The 13,921-nt window shown below is 36.1% G+C and overlaps 1 protein-coding gene across 1 annotated transcript in view; it reads right to left on the reverse strand.

Moving 5' to 3' along the window:
* The window catches only part of LOC112051636 (pleckstrin homology-like domain family B member 2), an 87,006-nt gene that overhangs the window by 26,297 nt on the left and 46,788 nt on the right, over positions 1-13,921 (reverse strand). Inside the window, exons 3-12 of the mRNA XM_052887227.1 lie at positions 12,089-12,171; positions 11,574-11,747; positions 10,612-10,755; positions 8,892-9,739; positions 5,066-5,171; positions 4,270-4,390; positions 2,359-3,424; positions 2,053-2,252; positions 1,828-1,956; positions 315-1,600 (exon numbers count right to left, since the gene is read on the reverse strand). Coding sequence (XP_052743187.1) covers positions 315-1,600; positions 1,828-1,956; positions 2,053-2,252; positions 2,359-3,424; positions 4,270-4,390; positions 5,066-5,171; positions 8,892-9,739; positions 10,612-10,755; positions 11,574-11,747; positions 12,089-12,171 — 4,157 coding nt within the window. The remainder of the gene's footprint in view (positions 1-314; positions 1,601-1,827; positions 1,957-2,052; positions 2,253-2,358; positions 3,425-4,269; positions 4,391-5,065; positions 5,172-8,891; positions 9,740-10,611; positions 10,756-11,573; positions 11,748-12,088; positions 12,172-13,921) is intronic.

Here is a 13,921-nt window from a genome sequence, read left to right on the forward strand (position 1 = left end):
TGATATTGTAATAAAGTAAAAAAATCCAAGTTATTTGAAAATAGGCGATGCTCGCAAAATTGCCCTTTTCAAAATCCTAGTGTTGTTTCTAGCTACATAATAATAAAATATTAGAATCCTGTATTCTCTCCAAAAGTACTCGTATTAAATGGATTTAATGTGATTTAAAAAAAATGGTTTAAACTTGGAATGTGGAATTTCATAATTTTTATTATACGTACAATCAAGGTCGGATATACTCTGAGGTAAAATTATCGTGTGTTTACGTGAACAAAGACTAATAATATTTTGATAAGTTCCATTTAAAAACTTACCTTTCTCCTCTAACATTTCCATCCGCTTCCTTTCAATCTCCATCAAGCTGTCTAAAGTACGTTTCCCCAAAGAATTAACATCTGTATCGCTCGACAGAATCGGCGCGTCCATCGTTACCTTCGATATTCTGTCTATATCGTCTTGCGATGGAATCTTCCCTGAATCGGTCATCTTGTGAAAATCGGTCCTCACATTTGGTTCATCTCCGCAACTTTTCCTGTGCAAAATCTTGGCATTTTTATCCGATTTCTTGAAAACGCTATCGATATTACCAGTTTCTTGATCCTCTTCTTCCTTTATAGGCTCATTCGATATTTTATCGGGTGATAGAGATTTCGATTTGACGTATTTGTTTTCGACTATAATCGGTTTGAAGTTTTTAACGTAACGTATTTTAACGTTGTTCTGTTCAATCGCTTCTTCATTTTGAATAGGTTTGATTGTTTCTTTCTCCTTTTCCTTTTGCGCATTCATTTCTTTTCTTTTCAGTGAATCCTTTTTAATAATTTTTCCTAATGCAGCAAAAGTTGGTATTTTCGATGATGAATTGCTTTTGACTGGACCGTTTTCCTTTTTATCTTTCTTTTTGGAGTTGCGCAAACTGTTAAATTTGTCAAGCGATACGTCTACTTCTATGTTATCGTTATAGAAGATATTTTCATTCAAACTCTGCGACATGATGTCTATCTTTTCCGTCTTTTTCTTATCTTTACTTCTCCGTTTGAGTGAATCGAAATTCCTTTCCCAGAAGCCTTTTTTCTCTTTAGAAGAACTTGACGATTTGGATGGACTACTATCCACTTCGATTGGATCGTCTAAATCTGTTGTGACTCTCCTTTCGATATCAACTATCATGGACTGAGACATTTGATCTATAGTATTGAATTTGTCTTTTAACAATTTTGTGTGATCTTCGAAATTTGATATCTTTGTGACGTCAATATCGTCACTGTCTGAGCTTTGCGGCGAATAACCAAACTCACCAGATTTTGCTCTAGTTTGGTCAGTATAAAACGCACTATCTGGAGATTGTGTTCTTTCTATATCATTTAATTTGGCAACAACAGGTTTTAACTCTTTTTCAATTATTTGTACTTTGCCAGTCAAATGTTCTACTTGGTTCAGTAATTTAACGTATTCGGCGTGTAAAACTTTTGTTTCTTCTAATGCAGATGTCAAATTGTTGTTAGCTTCAGATTTTAATGTGAGTATTCTTGTTTTTTGGGCCTCGATCTTTTTGGATAACAGCATTATTTCATTTTGTAAATCCTCCCTGTTTGCTAATCTGTAACAAAAATGTTTTGTTCTAAAGTCAAATTCTTATAGGAGTAAACTAATTAACTCTCAAAAACTAGAAATACTGACTCTCTGACCTGGTAACTTAGTGAAATTATCATACATACATAATTAAAAATATTCTACTAGAATGAGGTTTTCAACAGAACCTTTGTTTTATTTTCTATTAACCATAGAAACAAAGTAGCATTTTATGATGAATTTGTGATAACTTACAATTCAGATTCTTCTTCCAGATGTTGAAATTCTAGGTCTTCAAAGATTTTTGTTTCATTGTCCAAGATATCTTGAGCATTTTGTAGTTCTTCTAATGTTGCTTTGTGTCCTTTCAGGTCTTTTTCGATTCTTTAAACAAAAACAGAATGTTAAATTAATATTTTCAATGGACACCAAAGTTATTGATGTACAGATAGACATATAATAAATATTAATACTCTTCACCTCTCAACTTTCAACGTAGCGATCTCTACTCGATCCTTCATCTCATTTTGACGTGACTCTTGTTTCTCTTTCAACTGTCTAATTTCTTCTTCTATCTTCTTTGCTCTGTCCACCAGTTCGGCTTTCTTCTTCTGTTCTATATTGAGTATGGCTATCTCTGAGTCATATTCACCTTTGATCAAAGCTTTTTCCATTTCCAACTGTAATTAAATAAAAGTTAATATTTTCTTAAATATATGTACCTAAAGTAAAACAAATATTAACTATTTTGTTGCAAGGAAATAAATAATTTATTACTCTATTTACCTCTCTTAATATATCATCCTCTTGCGACCTAATCTCTGTCATTTTACATTTGATTTCATGTATTTGTGTGACCAATTTCCGTCTCTCTTCTTTCAAAGTTTCATATTTCGACTTCAATTCGTCTACAGTTTCATCTAAAATTGTACTGCTTAGGGACAATTCTTCTAAGTCCATCTTTTTTATATCTTCAGTGATATTTCTCAATATTTTTTCTCTCTTATTCTGTTTTAACTCTTTCTCAAATTCCTCTAACTCCGGTATGTCCGCCATTAACTCCTTTTTGACGTCATCAAAACTTTTGTTTTTAGTCAAAGACATTTCTGGTTCGTTATTGTCGATAACGTCCCTTGAATCAAGTCTATCGATATTATTCGTTTGTTTATAATCGATGTCGTTTTCACTTTTGGCATTTTCGCTAGTGTCCTGCATCGATTCGTCATTTTTATCGATTACTTTTGAATATCTAAATTCGATATCATTCGTTAAATCCGCATCATCGATCATCGGTATTTCTTCTTCCAGACTCAACTGTTTTTCGATACCGCCACAGTTAGGTTCTTTAGTATTATTAATGGGTACATTTAAACTAGCATCGGTAACCATATCCTTCTTAAAATCATTACTGAAGGGATCTTTTCTATTATTATCACATGGAGGAGTCGGGAATATGAAATACTGTGGAGACGGCAGATTTTTGTGTGCGAAAGTTGTCTTTATTCTTGTCCTAGGGCTTTGTGTGTTCGGCGACTTTGGTTTGAAGCCTACATTATTTTTGAAATAAACATTTTCATACGGACTACCTATGGGGGAAGACTGATTTTGTAGTTTTCTTATCATTAGAGGACTAGATAAATCGACATTTCGGCTAACTTCGTCAAATACTGGTATACCTATTTCATCCATCCTACCCACGTTTTCATAATTATTATCAGTTATTGATACTTCAGGAGTTAAAGATTCTGATTTAGGAGATTGCGGTGATTCAAAGTTTTCGTAGCTGGATAGATTTCTTTGTATGGGTAACGATTGGCTCATAGGTGAGCTTCTGCTATGACTAGTTTCAAACCTGCAAACAATAATTGCTCATCAGTTCATTATCAACCCATATTCAGCTCACTGCTGAGTTCGAGTCTCCTCTCAGAATTAGAGGGGTTAGGCCAATGGTCCACCACGCTGGCCCAATGCGGATTGGCAGACTTCACACACGCAGAGAATTAAGAAAATTCTGGTATGCAGGTTTGCTCACGATGTTTTGCTTCACCGTTTGAAACACGTGATATTTAATTTCTTAAAATGCACACAACTGAAAAATTTAAGGTGCATCCCCGGGCCGGATTCAAACTCACACCCTTCGGAATCGGAGGCAGAGGTCATATTCACTGGGCTATCACGGCTCATCAGTTATTATATATTATATAAATAGATATATCATATTTGGTTAAAAGATAAAAAAACCGAAGAAGTTTTTTCAAGTTAATTTTTATACAGCTTCAAGGTACCATAGACATGAACAAATGGTTCTAATTGCATCTCGACACCTACACGCGACCTCGTGGTCTCGACAGACAGAGGGACAAAAGTGATCCTTTAAGCGTATATATCTTTTCCTTTTGAGGTATAGAACCCAAAAAAGCAAACACCATCACCATCATTATATCAGCCGATGGACGTCCACTGCATGACATAGACCTTTTGTAGGGACTTCCAAACATTACGATCTTACGCCACCTGCATCCAGCGAATCCTTGCGACTCGCTTAATGCTTACCACCTGGTAGGGGGTCGATCAACATTGCACTTTTAGGGCGGGGTCGCTATTCCAAACAACTACTACTATTTATAAAGTGTTTTTTACCGCAATTTTGAATCTGTGCTAAATCTAGGAGGTATCGTGATCAAGATTTGTACTCACTTGTAATAACCCTCGCTGGTTTGTATGAAATTTGGGTTGTTGAGCGTGACGCTACGGGGCAGGGAGCCGTTGGTGATTATCTTGTTGTGGGGCCTCTTCTCTGTTGGCGTGATGGGTATACCTGGAAATGTCATTATTGTATTAGGTAATTATATTATTTACGAATGTTTTTCTTAGCATTACGTACGCTAAACTCTAACGCCCACATGTAAATAATCTATCGGTCAGACTTAGCTCAGCTGTATACACAGTTGAGAAAAAATATGTTCATACTTTATTGCAACTTTTAGAAAAGCGCGCTGTGTAATATCAATGTAATAGAGTTGGTCGTCATATTTTTCTTGATGGATTTTTTTTATTCTTTACAAGTTAACCCTTGACTACAATCTCACCTGATGGTAAGTGACGATGCAATCTAAGATGGAAGCGTGCTAACTTGTTAGGAGGAGGATGAAAATCCACACTCCTTTCGGTTTCTACACGACATCGTACCGGAACGCTAAATCGCTTTGCGGTACGTCTTTGTCGGTAGGGTGGTAACTAGCCACGGCCGAAGTCTCCCACCAGCCAGACCTGGACTAATTAAGAAAACCTCAATCGGTCCAGCCGGGGATCGAACCTAGGACCTCCGTCATATAAATCCACTGCGCATACCACTGCGCCACGGAGGCCGTCATAGATGATTAATGAGAAAGGTTTTTAAAATTTTCTATTTTGAAGTAGAGAAATAGGAAGGGGAATCTGTTCTATTACTTATATGTTTATAGATTTATTTTCTCGATAGTAAACAACCAACCTGAAGCAATCTGTCGTTCGTATTCAGCACACATATTCAGGATTTCTTCCAATCTCGCTGTTTCTGCCTCCTTTTGCTCCTCCTCTTTTATTCTATCCTGGTATGCCTGAAAGAGTTTCATTTTTTAATTATTAAAAGGTCTATTAAAAATAGGCAATGGTTCAATCAAAGACAAACTATGTTTATTTCTTAAAAACAATCCTCTTAAAACAATAAAACGCAAAGGATGTTTGAAAATTACAACTTTACGGGAGGAAAATAGGATAAGGAATTACGTATTGTTTGTAATAAATTTGTTCTTGTAAGCATGAAACATGATATATTTCAGCTACTAAAGATAAATAAATTAAAGATAAATAAAATAAAGTTTTAAGGTTTGCCTACAATTGGAAAAGGCGAAAAGGAGGTTGAAGTTTTGTATAGGAGTTTAGCATATTTTAAAGTTACTCCTTATACTAGGTTAACCTTAATTCAAGGCAAATACAGTTCATTGTACTCTTCATCTAAACTGTGTGCGAGGGGCAGCAAATCGAACATGATATGAAACTCGGAGTATTATAGAAACTTTAAAAAAAAGTCAAATTTCAAATATATTTTGGATTTCACGCACATTTTTAATATAAATACTTGTATTTTTTTTACTGTAATAGGCTTTACAAAAACTAGAACAGTGTGGCCCAGTTGCGAATAACGAACTAAAAATGACAGATTGAATTCTTATCAGACAAAAATGTATTACATCGTCCACTTTATACCTTTAATCTTATGTTTTAGTGTAATTATCGAATAGTTGAGATAATCTTGTTATTTCGCTACACTTTGTTATCATTATGCCGTGATAAATAGTGTAAAAACTATAAAATAATCTCCTCTTATTGTTTTGTATAAAAAAAAGAGCCGTCATAGCCCAGTGGATATAACCTCTGCCTCTGATTCCGGAGGGCGTGGGTTCGAATCCGGTCCACCACCAACTTTTCAGTTGTGTCCATTTAAAGAAAATAAATATCACATGTCTCAAAAAACGGTGAAGGAAAACATCGTAAGGAAACCGGCATACCAGAGAATTTTCTTAATTCTCTGCGTGTGTGACGTGACGTCTGCCAATCCATATTGGGCCAGCGTGGTGGACTATTGGCCTAACCCCTCTCATTCTGAGAGGAGACTCGAGCTCAGCAGTGAGCCGAATATGGGTTGAGAATGAATGAATTGTTTTGTATGAATAATCTATTAATCATATTTATTAAATTTCCTTTTCTCACAAAACTTTTAAAGCAAAAATACATATTATAAACTTTCATGCACAAATATGCAACTGTTTTAGAAAACTACAGTATTTTATATCCAATGATGTTAAATACTGTTAGATGTGTTACTAAGTCATGAAAAATGAGTTGCTCAAAAGAGGAAATTTCCACATCTCAATGTTAGTTGTGGTCAACAAAGAACGTAATTTAAAAAAATAATACCTAAATATCGTCTACAATGTGAGTTGGGTGTTCAGGAAGAGTAAAAACTATATATAGATAAATAAATAATGGAATTAAATACAAAATTGTGCATGTGTGCGCTCAGTTTTGTAGCCTATTGTTCGGATCACTTTTTGCGGTGATTCTGTAGAGACGTAACCGATCTATAGTATAAATTGATCATTGCTTATATCTATACCTTATGAGCCAGTTTCGTTTAGCCATTTAGTGTCGCATTAAAAAAGCTTACTTATAAATGTAAATCCAATTTTTCAAAGACAATAAAAATACCAATTCATGTACTTATTACTTACCAAAGTGTCAAATAAGTTATCGATTTTGTATATAATACTGTTATATATTTCATTTCTAATATACAATTCACTATATTGATTACTTTTGAATTCATTGCCAACCATGTAAATATTATTATTCTGCACAGGTACAGAATCTGTGGCCTTTTTATCTATGGCAACACAGTTCGCCATCTTTTGTATATCGCTTCGTAAATTTTCGTACGTCCTCAGTATTTGGTTTTCGATGTTTATTATTTTCCCATCTATATTGTTTTCATGATCTTTAGTCAATTTTATATAATGATTTGTCAATATTGTGTTAATTGTTTTATATATTTTTATGTCGTTGCGTAATTTATGCACTATTTCGAGTTTTTCGTTGACAGACTTCGCTATGTCTAATATAGTTTCGTAGTTATCTTTTCGATTGTGTTTTCTTTCGATAGATAGTTGTAATGCTTTCAAAGCCATAGTATTCTTTTTGATATTTGTAACGAACACTTTAATTACGTGTTTGAGAGACACTTTTTCATTGTTGTGTGTTGATTTTAGAATCATGATTACACTTTTTTTATTGGATTTTAAATACGTTAAAGTTTGAGAGGAGTTTCTGTTATATTTACAATATAATATCATAAAATCATTTAACTTTTTTAATAAACGATTACGAAAAAATTGTAAAACGTTTTGTTTTATCACAAACAGTAATTGAAGTAACTTAATTGGTAATTCGATATAATCATAATCTGTTAACTACTTGATCACTATTTTTTTCACATTACTCTTCAATAACAACTAAAAATTACTGACAGCGATCATTATTTTGTAGATTATTCACTTCTTTTTCATACTCTTTAATAACTTTTTAAACATTGATTATAGATGTTCCAAATTATGTTTTTAATTTTTTTTAATATATCACTTCGTTTATCACTAACTCAAAAATTTAAAATCACAAATTTAAAAGTAGGTACACTGTGTCGATCTTTACAAATACTAAAAACAACACTAGACATCTGCAATGCCGCAAACACACTATCTACGTACGCAAGAGGTTTCTTATCACAAGATAACTTCAGTTTCCTAACTGCCTATTGTTTTTGTTATCATTTTATATGAATCTCTAATTAAACATTAATAGATCGTGTATCATCGGTAAATGTCGGCATACGTCTTTCTTTATTTAATTAACAGGTTTCAAACTAATTGGAGTAATATGTATATAGTGAAATAAACCTTGTAATCATAGTTTTAAGGTTGATTTTCGGTTATACTTCTACTAGAAATATATATGTTTAATTTGATTTGTTGTTATAATGCCGGAATACTGATAATAGATCTTATTTGATATAGTATAAAGCCTAATTTAGGTTACTTCTATTTTCCGTTTGAGTACTTATAGGGGTATTGTAGGGTGTAATCTCTGGATCTACCAAACCAATTTTTAAAATTCTTTTTACCACAAGAAAGCTACGTTATTTGTGAGTGTCATGGGCATGGTTTATCTCCGTATTCTAACAAGAACGGAAACTACGCGGATAAAACCGCAGGGCGTCGGCTAGTAATGATAGCTTATACTATGTTATTACTATTTTGGGGTATTACCTAATGGGGTAGGGTAGGGGTTAGGTAGGAGTCGGATAGGGATAGGGTAAAGTAGCGGTGGGGAAGGGGTATTGTAGGGGTAGGGTAGAGATAGGGTAGAGGTAGGGTAAGGCTAGTGTAGGAGTAGGGTTGAGTAGGAGTATGGTAGGGTAGGTGTAGGGAGGGAATAGGGTAGTTTTAGGATTTCATGCTGACGAAGTCGCGAGAGTCCGCTAGTAAATAAATAATAAATAAATATACAACTATAGTCTTGCAAGTTCGTTGATGACACTCCCATGATATGTGGGCGACGGGGGGAAAGACTGCGCAGGTGTGAAATCGTGCGTGCAGAGTGCATCACTCGTGTCGTGGAATTTTCATTCATCGCTACACGCCCCCGGCCCGCGCGGGACGTGTGGGAGTGTTACGAACGAAGTTGCCAAGCTATAAATACTTTTAACTCTAAAGGAGGGTACCAACCTTTATCCTCATGGATTCAGCATCATGACCCCTGTCATAACAATTTCCATACACTGGAGAATATTGAGGATTCCTTTCATATGATGGTGAAGACAAACAAGTGACTTTACCCACACCGCAAATACGACCGTATTCCCCAATATCAACGTTCAAATTCTTGCTATCATTCTTGCAATCGAGATTATTCTTGCTTTCCTTGCAATCGTTCTTGTCTTTCCTATCAACGTTAATTTTTCCGTATATATTATCCGGTCTGCATTGTTGGTCATTATTAACTTTTTTGGGCAACTTTGTATCATTTCGCGTCGTATCGTCAAAGTTTCGTACTATGTCATCTATTTTTGTCTTATTATTGTGTCTTATTGCTACATTGGCGTAGGAACAATTCTTTGGATCTAGATTATTTTCGTTTAGGACAATCATTTTTTGATCTTGCCTCTTGCTAATGTAATTAGGTAAATTACGATTGCCTAGCACATCCTTAGCCGGTGTATTAACTGTTAATGAATTAGCACTGAACACTTTGGGAGATATTTCCACTTCGTTTGAAGTGTAGAATTGACTCCTACCCACATTTTTCTGCTGTTTAGCGTAATACTCGAATTTGGACACTTTAGCCATGATACTGCCCAATTTAGGTCTAGTCTCCTGGTCTGAATTTGAGTCTGAAGTGTCTAGGTCTTTGTACGGTTTTCTGGGCGCTACGGGAGGTTTTTTTCTAGACATTTCCTTTAAAGTCATGTCCAGTTCGTGGTCGAGTTGTGTCAGCGAGTTGTCTTTGTATATTTTTTGCATGTTGGTGCTCTGGTAACATTGGTTGATCGGGTCTGCGTTGTGGTTCATGTAGCCTGGAACAAAATAATATTAGACAATATTATTGTATTGCTTTCTTATTCTTTACAAGTTGTCCTTTGACTACAATCTCATATGATGGTGTGATGCAATCTAAGATGGAAGCGGGCTAACTTGTTAGGAGTAGAATGAAAATAATGGATATCCCTTAACACCAAACCTTGTTAAAACAATGCAACCTAAGAAGCAGTCAGGTAGTGAAAGTTCGCTCGCCTGACTGTTAAGCGAAGTCTGATTTGTTATACTTTCGTGGAAGTTTACGAAATTTTGTTTATTGAACAGTAAGAACATCTACGAAGTAAGAAAATGAAAATTCAGGAACATATCCCAACATCTTGAGATCTAATCTAGCTTAAGGTTACCTATTTTGGTGATTACCTACAATGCCTTTTTAACCACTGAAAAAAATCTATATTAATATTGTAGAGAGGTATTGTAGGAGATAATCTCTGGTTCTACCGAACCGATTTGGAAAATTCTTTTACCACGAGAAAGCCACGTTATTTTTGAGTGTCATAGGCTATATTATATCCTCATATTCTCACGGGAACGGAAACTACGCGGGTGTAACCGCAGGGAGTCGGCTAGTTGTAGCTAAAATAACAATGGGGATGATGACTACGTTTGAATATATTGATTTTCATGAGACATTCGGGTAAATAAGGTCAATGTTAACTAAATTATACGTAAAAAAGAAAGATTGTCTGGATGTAATCTGAAAATCTGGATCCGAAAGTAATAGTCGCAGATATCCTTTCGCTTTTACAAATTGCTTTGCTATTAGCATACTCCTAATTTATATACAATTTAACTGTCATGATCTCTATTTGGGAATTTTCAAAATTTTCATTTTTAGCTTGCATTTTACCAGTGGGCACGCAGTGTTCGTTGGGCTGGAACTGTATGGGCGCCATGGACACGTGTCCGGACGGCAGCACCGACTTCATCAGCTTCGCCTCTTCCGGGTGGTTGAAGCGAAGGTAGTTCGAGCGCCCGATTGTCAGCATGCTGCCTGGAATAACAGATGAATATATGATTTAATTGAAATCTATATAAAGAAAGTCGTATTAGTTACACTATTTATACCTCAAAACGGCTGGACCGATTTGGCTGAAAATTGGTGGAGGAAAGCTTAGAACCAGGAGACGGACATAGGATACTTAGGGTAGTGGTAGTTTTACGAGGACGAAGTCGCGAGCATCCGTTAGATTAAGATATATTATCTAAGTTTGCCATTTTGGCTACGTAGTCGATTTCTCACCAATATTTCTCGATTGATCGTCCTCGAATAAATCGAGCTGATATCCATGCTAGTGCGGACCTGAGCCTGATAAAGCTTTAAAAGCAGTTGTTTCGGTGTGAATTATCGCTTAACCCTGTTTAAGATTCCTTTTTTTAGCTGTATTTCGACTTTAGATAGAATCGATGCATTTTCAGACATTAAGGTTGGCAAAGTTGACCATAACCACCATACCATATAAATCACCACACTATCATCATCATCATTATCAACCCATATTTGGTTCCCTGCTGAGCTCGAGTCTCCTCTCAGAATGAGAAGGGTTAGGTCAATAGCACACAATGCGCCAGCAATGGCAATGGCAGACTTCACACACGCAGAGAATTAAGAAAATTCTCAGGTATGCAGGTTTCCTCACGATGTTTCCCTTCACCGTTTGAGACACGTGATATTTAATTTCTTAAAATGCACACAATGCATGGTGCATGCCCCGGACCGGATTCTAACCCACACCCTCTGGAATCGGAGGCAGAGGTCATACTGGACTATCATATAATAGATAGATAATTAGATTATTGGGTACAGCTCACCTTGGGACAGTCTCGTGGGTTTGTCAGCAGGCAGCCCATCGAGCAGAGTCGTGCCGCTGATGGGGTAGAGCGTGACCACGCCGTGCGAGTTCTCCACCCGACAGTGGACGTTCGCTACTCCGGTGCCCACCACGTAGATGTCGCATGTTGGGTCCGAGCCGATGGTGACGCGACCTGGAAAAGAGACATTAAAGACTGGTGATCACTGAAAATTATATGTTTTGTGTCTATTTTAACTGAACACTACCGGTTCCGGCCTCTCCTTATAGGTGTGGAACTTAGGCTTGTGGTAATAATTTTAAATTTTAAACCCCCGATGCAAAAAGAAGGGTGTTATAAGTTTAACGTGTCTGTCTGTGGCAGCAGAGCTTCGGAACGGATGAAGCGATTTCAATTTAGTTTTTTTTTTATCAAAGGTGACTTATAACTTGTAAAGAATACACAAAACCCACAGAATTATCAACAGCGCAATAGAGGTCGCCATGTTTCCACAGATAATACAGAGACGTAGGTACCTTGTTTGATGGGGTGCAGAGTGACGGCGGTGCTGAGGCGGCCGGTGCCGAGGCTGACCAGGTGAGGAGTGTTTGTGGCCACCCTGGAAAATAACAAAAATATACATGAGTTCCTTTCTACCGGACCACTGGATGCTTTTTTAACTGCCTCGTGGGTCCATTGGTTAGCCTATGTGGTTTCAGATCTCGAGGTCCTGGGTCGGGTTATGAGAGTCCAAGGAGTTAAAAAATTGTCTCCAAAGAGTAAAAAAATCTTTTGTAGGTTTGGGTATACTCGTCTTTAACAAGATCCCCAAGAATGTGATGGACCTGCCAATACATAGCTTTAAGCAATGTGTTAAAAAACATTTGCTTAGTCGAGATTTCAACACCATTGATGAGTTCCTTAATGTTAAAGATGCTTGGAGACCGTTGGATCAGCTTCCACCTTCACACAGGAAGTAAAACTATAAGAAATTGTAATGTTGTCATCAATTGCATATTATAATATTGTTTGTTTTTTTTAAAAGATCAACTAAAATAAAAAAATCTTTTGTAGGTTTGGGTGTACTCTTCTATAACAAGACCCCCAAGACTCTGATGGACCTGCCAATGCATAGCTTTAAGCAATGTGTAAAAAAACATTTGCTTAGTCGAGGTTATTACAACATTGATGAGTTCCTTAATGATAAAGATGCTTGGAGGCCTTTGGATCAGCTTCCACCTTCACACAGGAAGTAAAACTATTAATTGTAATGTTATCATCAATTGTAGGTATATTATAATATTGTATGATTTTTTTTTAAAAGATCAACTGTTGAGTTTCTTGCCGGTCTCTTTTCAGCAGAATCTGCTTTCCGAACCGGTGGTAGAATCTTTACAAATAGTCAACTAACGTATCAAAAGTGCTTGTAAACTGAGCCTACTTGACATAAATGAATTTGGAACTACTGAATGATCGCGGAACTAGCTTTTGCTCTAAATGTCATGTTGGAACACGTATTTTTACTCCCATTCGTATTAACCGGTGAGAGAGTGAAATCGTCGTACCATTTTAGTCCATTCGTTAGCCGGTAATGCTATGTTAGTGCGATGCAAATAAAAGCGGCCGGCGAACAAAAGGCAGTGCACAATGCCTGAAATAGACTGCCGCTTCCTGTGACGTCACGCTTCCGTGAGCACTAGGCCTAAGCATACAAACACTGCGGTGTTTACCTAGGCTCCAATTGTAGAACTGGGATAAATTAACTGTTTTATTAACTTTTGTTTATTTGGATAATAAATTAATTAATTTTTTTCAAGTAGTAATTGGGAATACTATTGTCTTTAAGGCACATGTGTAGGGATGAAACGATACCATTGAGGTATCGATACTTTTACTCGATACTGTATCGGTCGTCAAGTATCGACTCTTACTCGGTATCAGTTGAAAAGTATCGATACTTACTCGTATCGAATCGTTTTTGGAAATTTTTGAGTAAAAACCGTAACATGTACTAGGTATTCTTTATTGTTAAGTACATTTATGAAAAAGCCTGTCTTTGTAGTGCTTCCCAAAAATATTAATTTTTCCAAACGTTTTCCTAGTTAAATTTAAGCGAAGTGGCATAGACAAACAAGCTTGCCAACTACACAAACAAAACTAAGGCTAGGATGCCTTCAATAATTTCAATTTAAAATATGCAATTTTCAATTATCAATGTTAAAACAAAATAGTGACATTGGTTTACTGATATGAGTACTTTTGACCGATACCCACTCGATTCTTAATTTCAAAGTATCGATACTAAAAGTACTTGGTATCGGCGCAAAAGTATCGAGTACGTACTTGTATTTACTCGTATCGTTTCATCC

Source organism: Bicyclus anynana, chromosome 18 (assembly GCF_947172395.1).
Source record: "Bicyclus anynana chromosome 18, ilBicAnyn1.1, whole genome shotgun sequence".
NCBI lineage: Eukaryota > Metazoa > Arthropoda > Insecta > Lepidoptera > Nymphalidae > Bicyclus > Bicyclus anynana.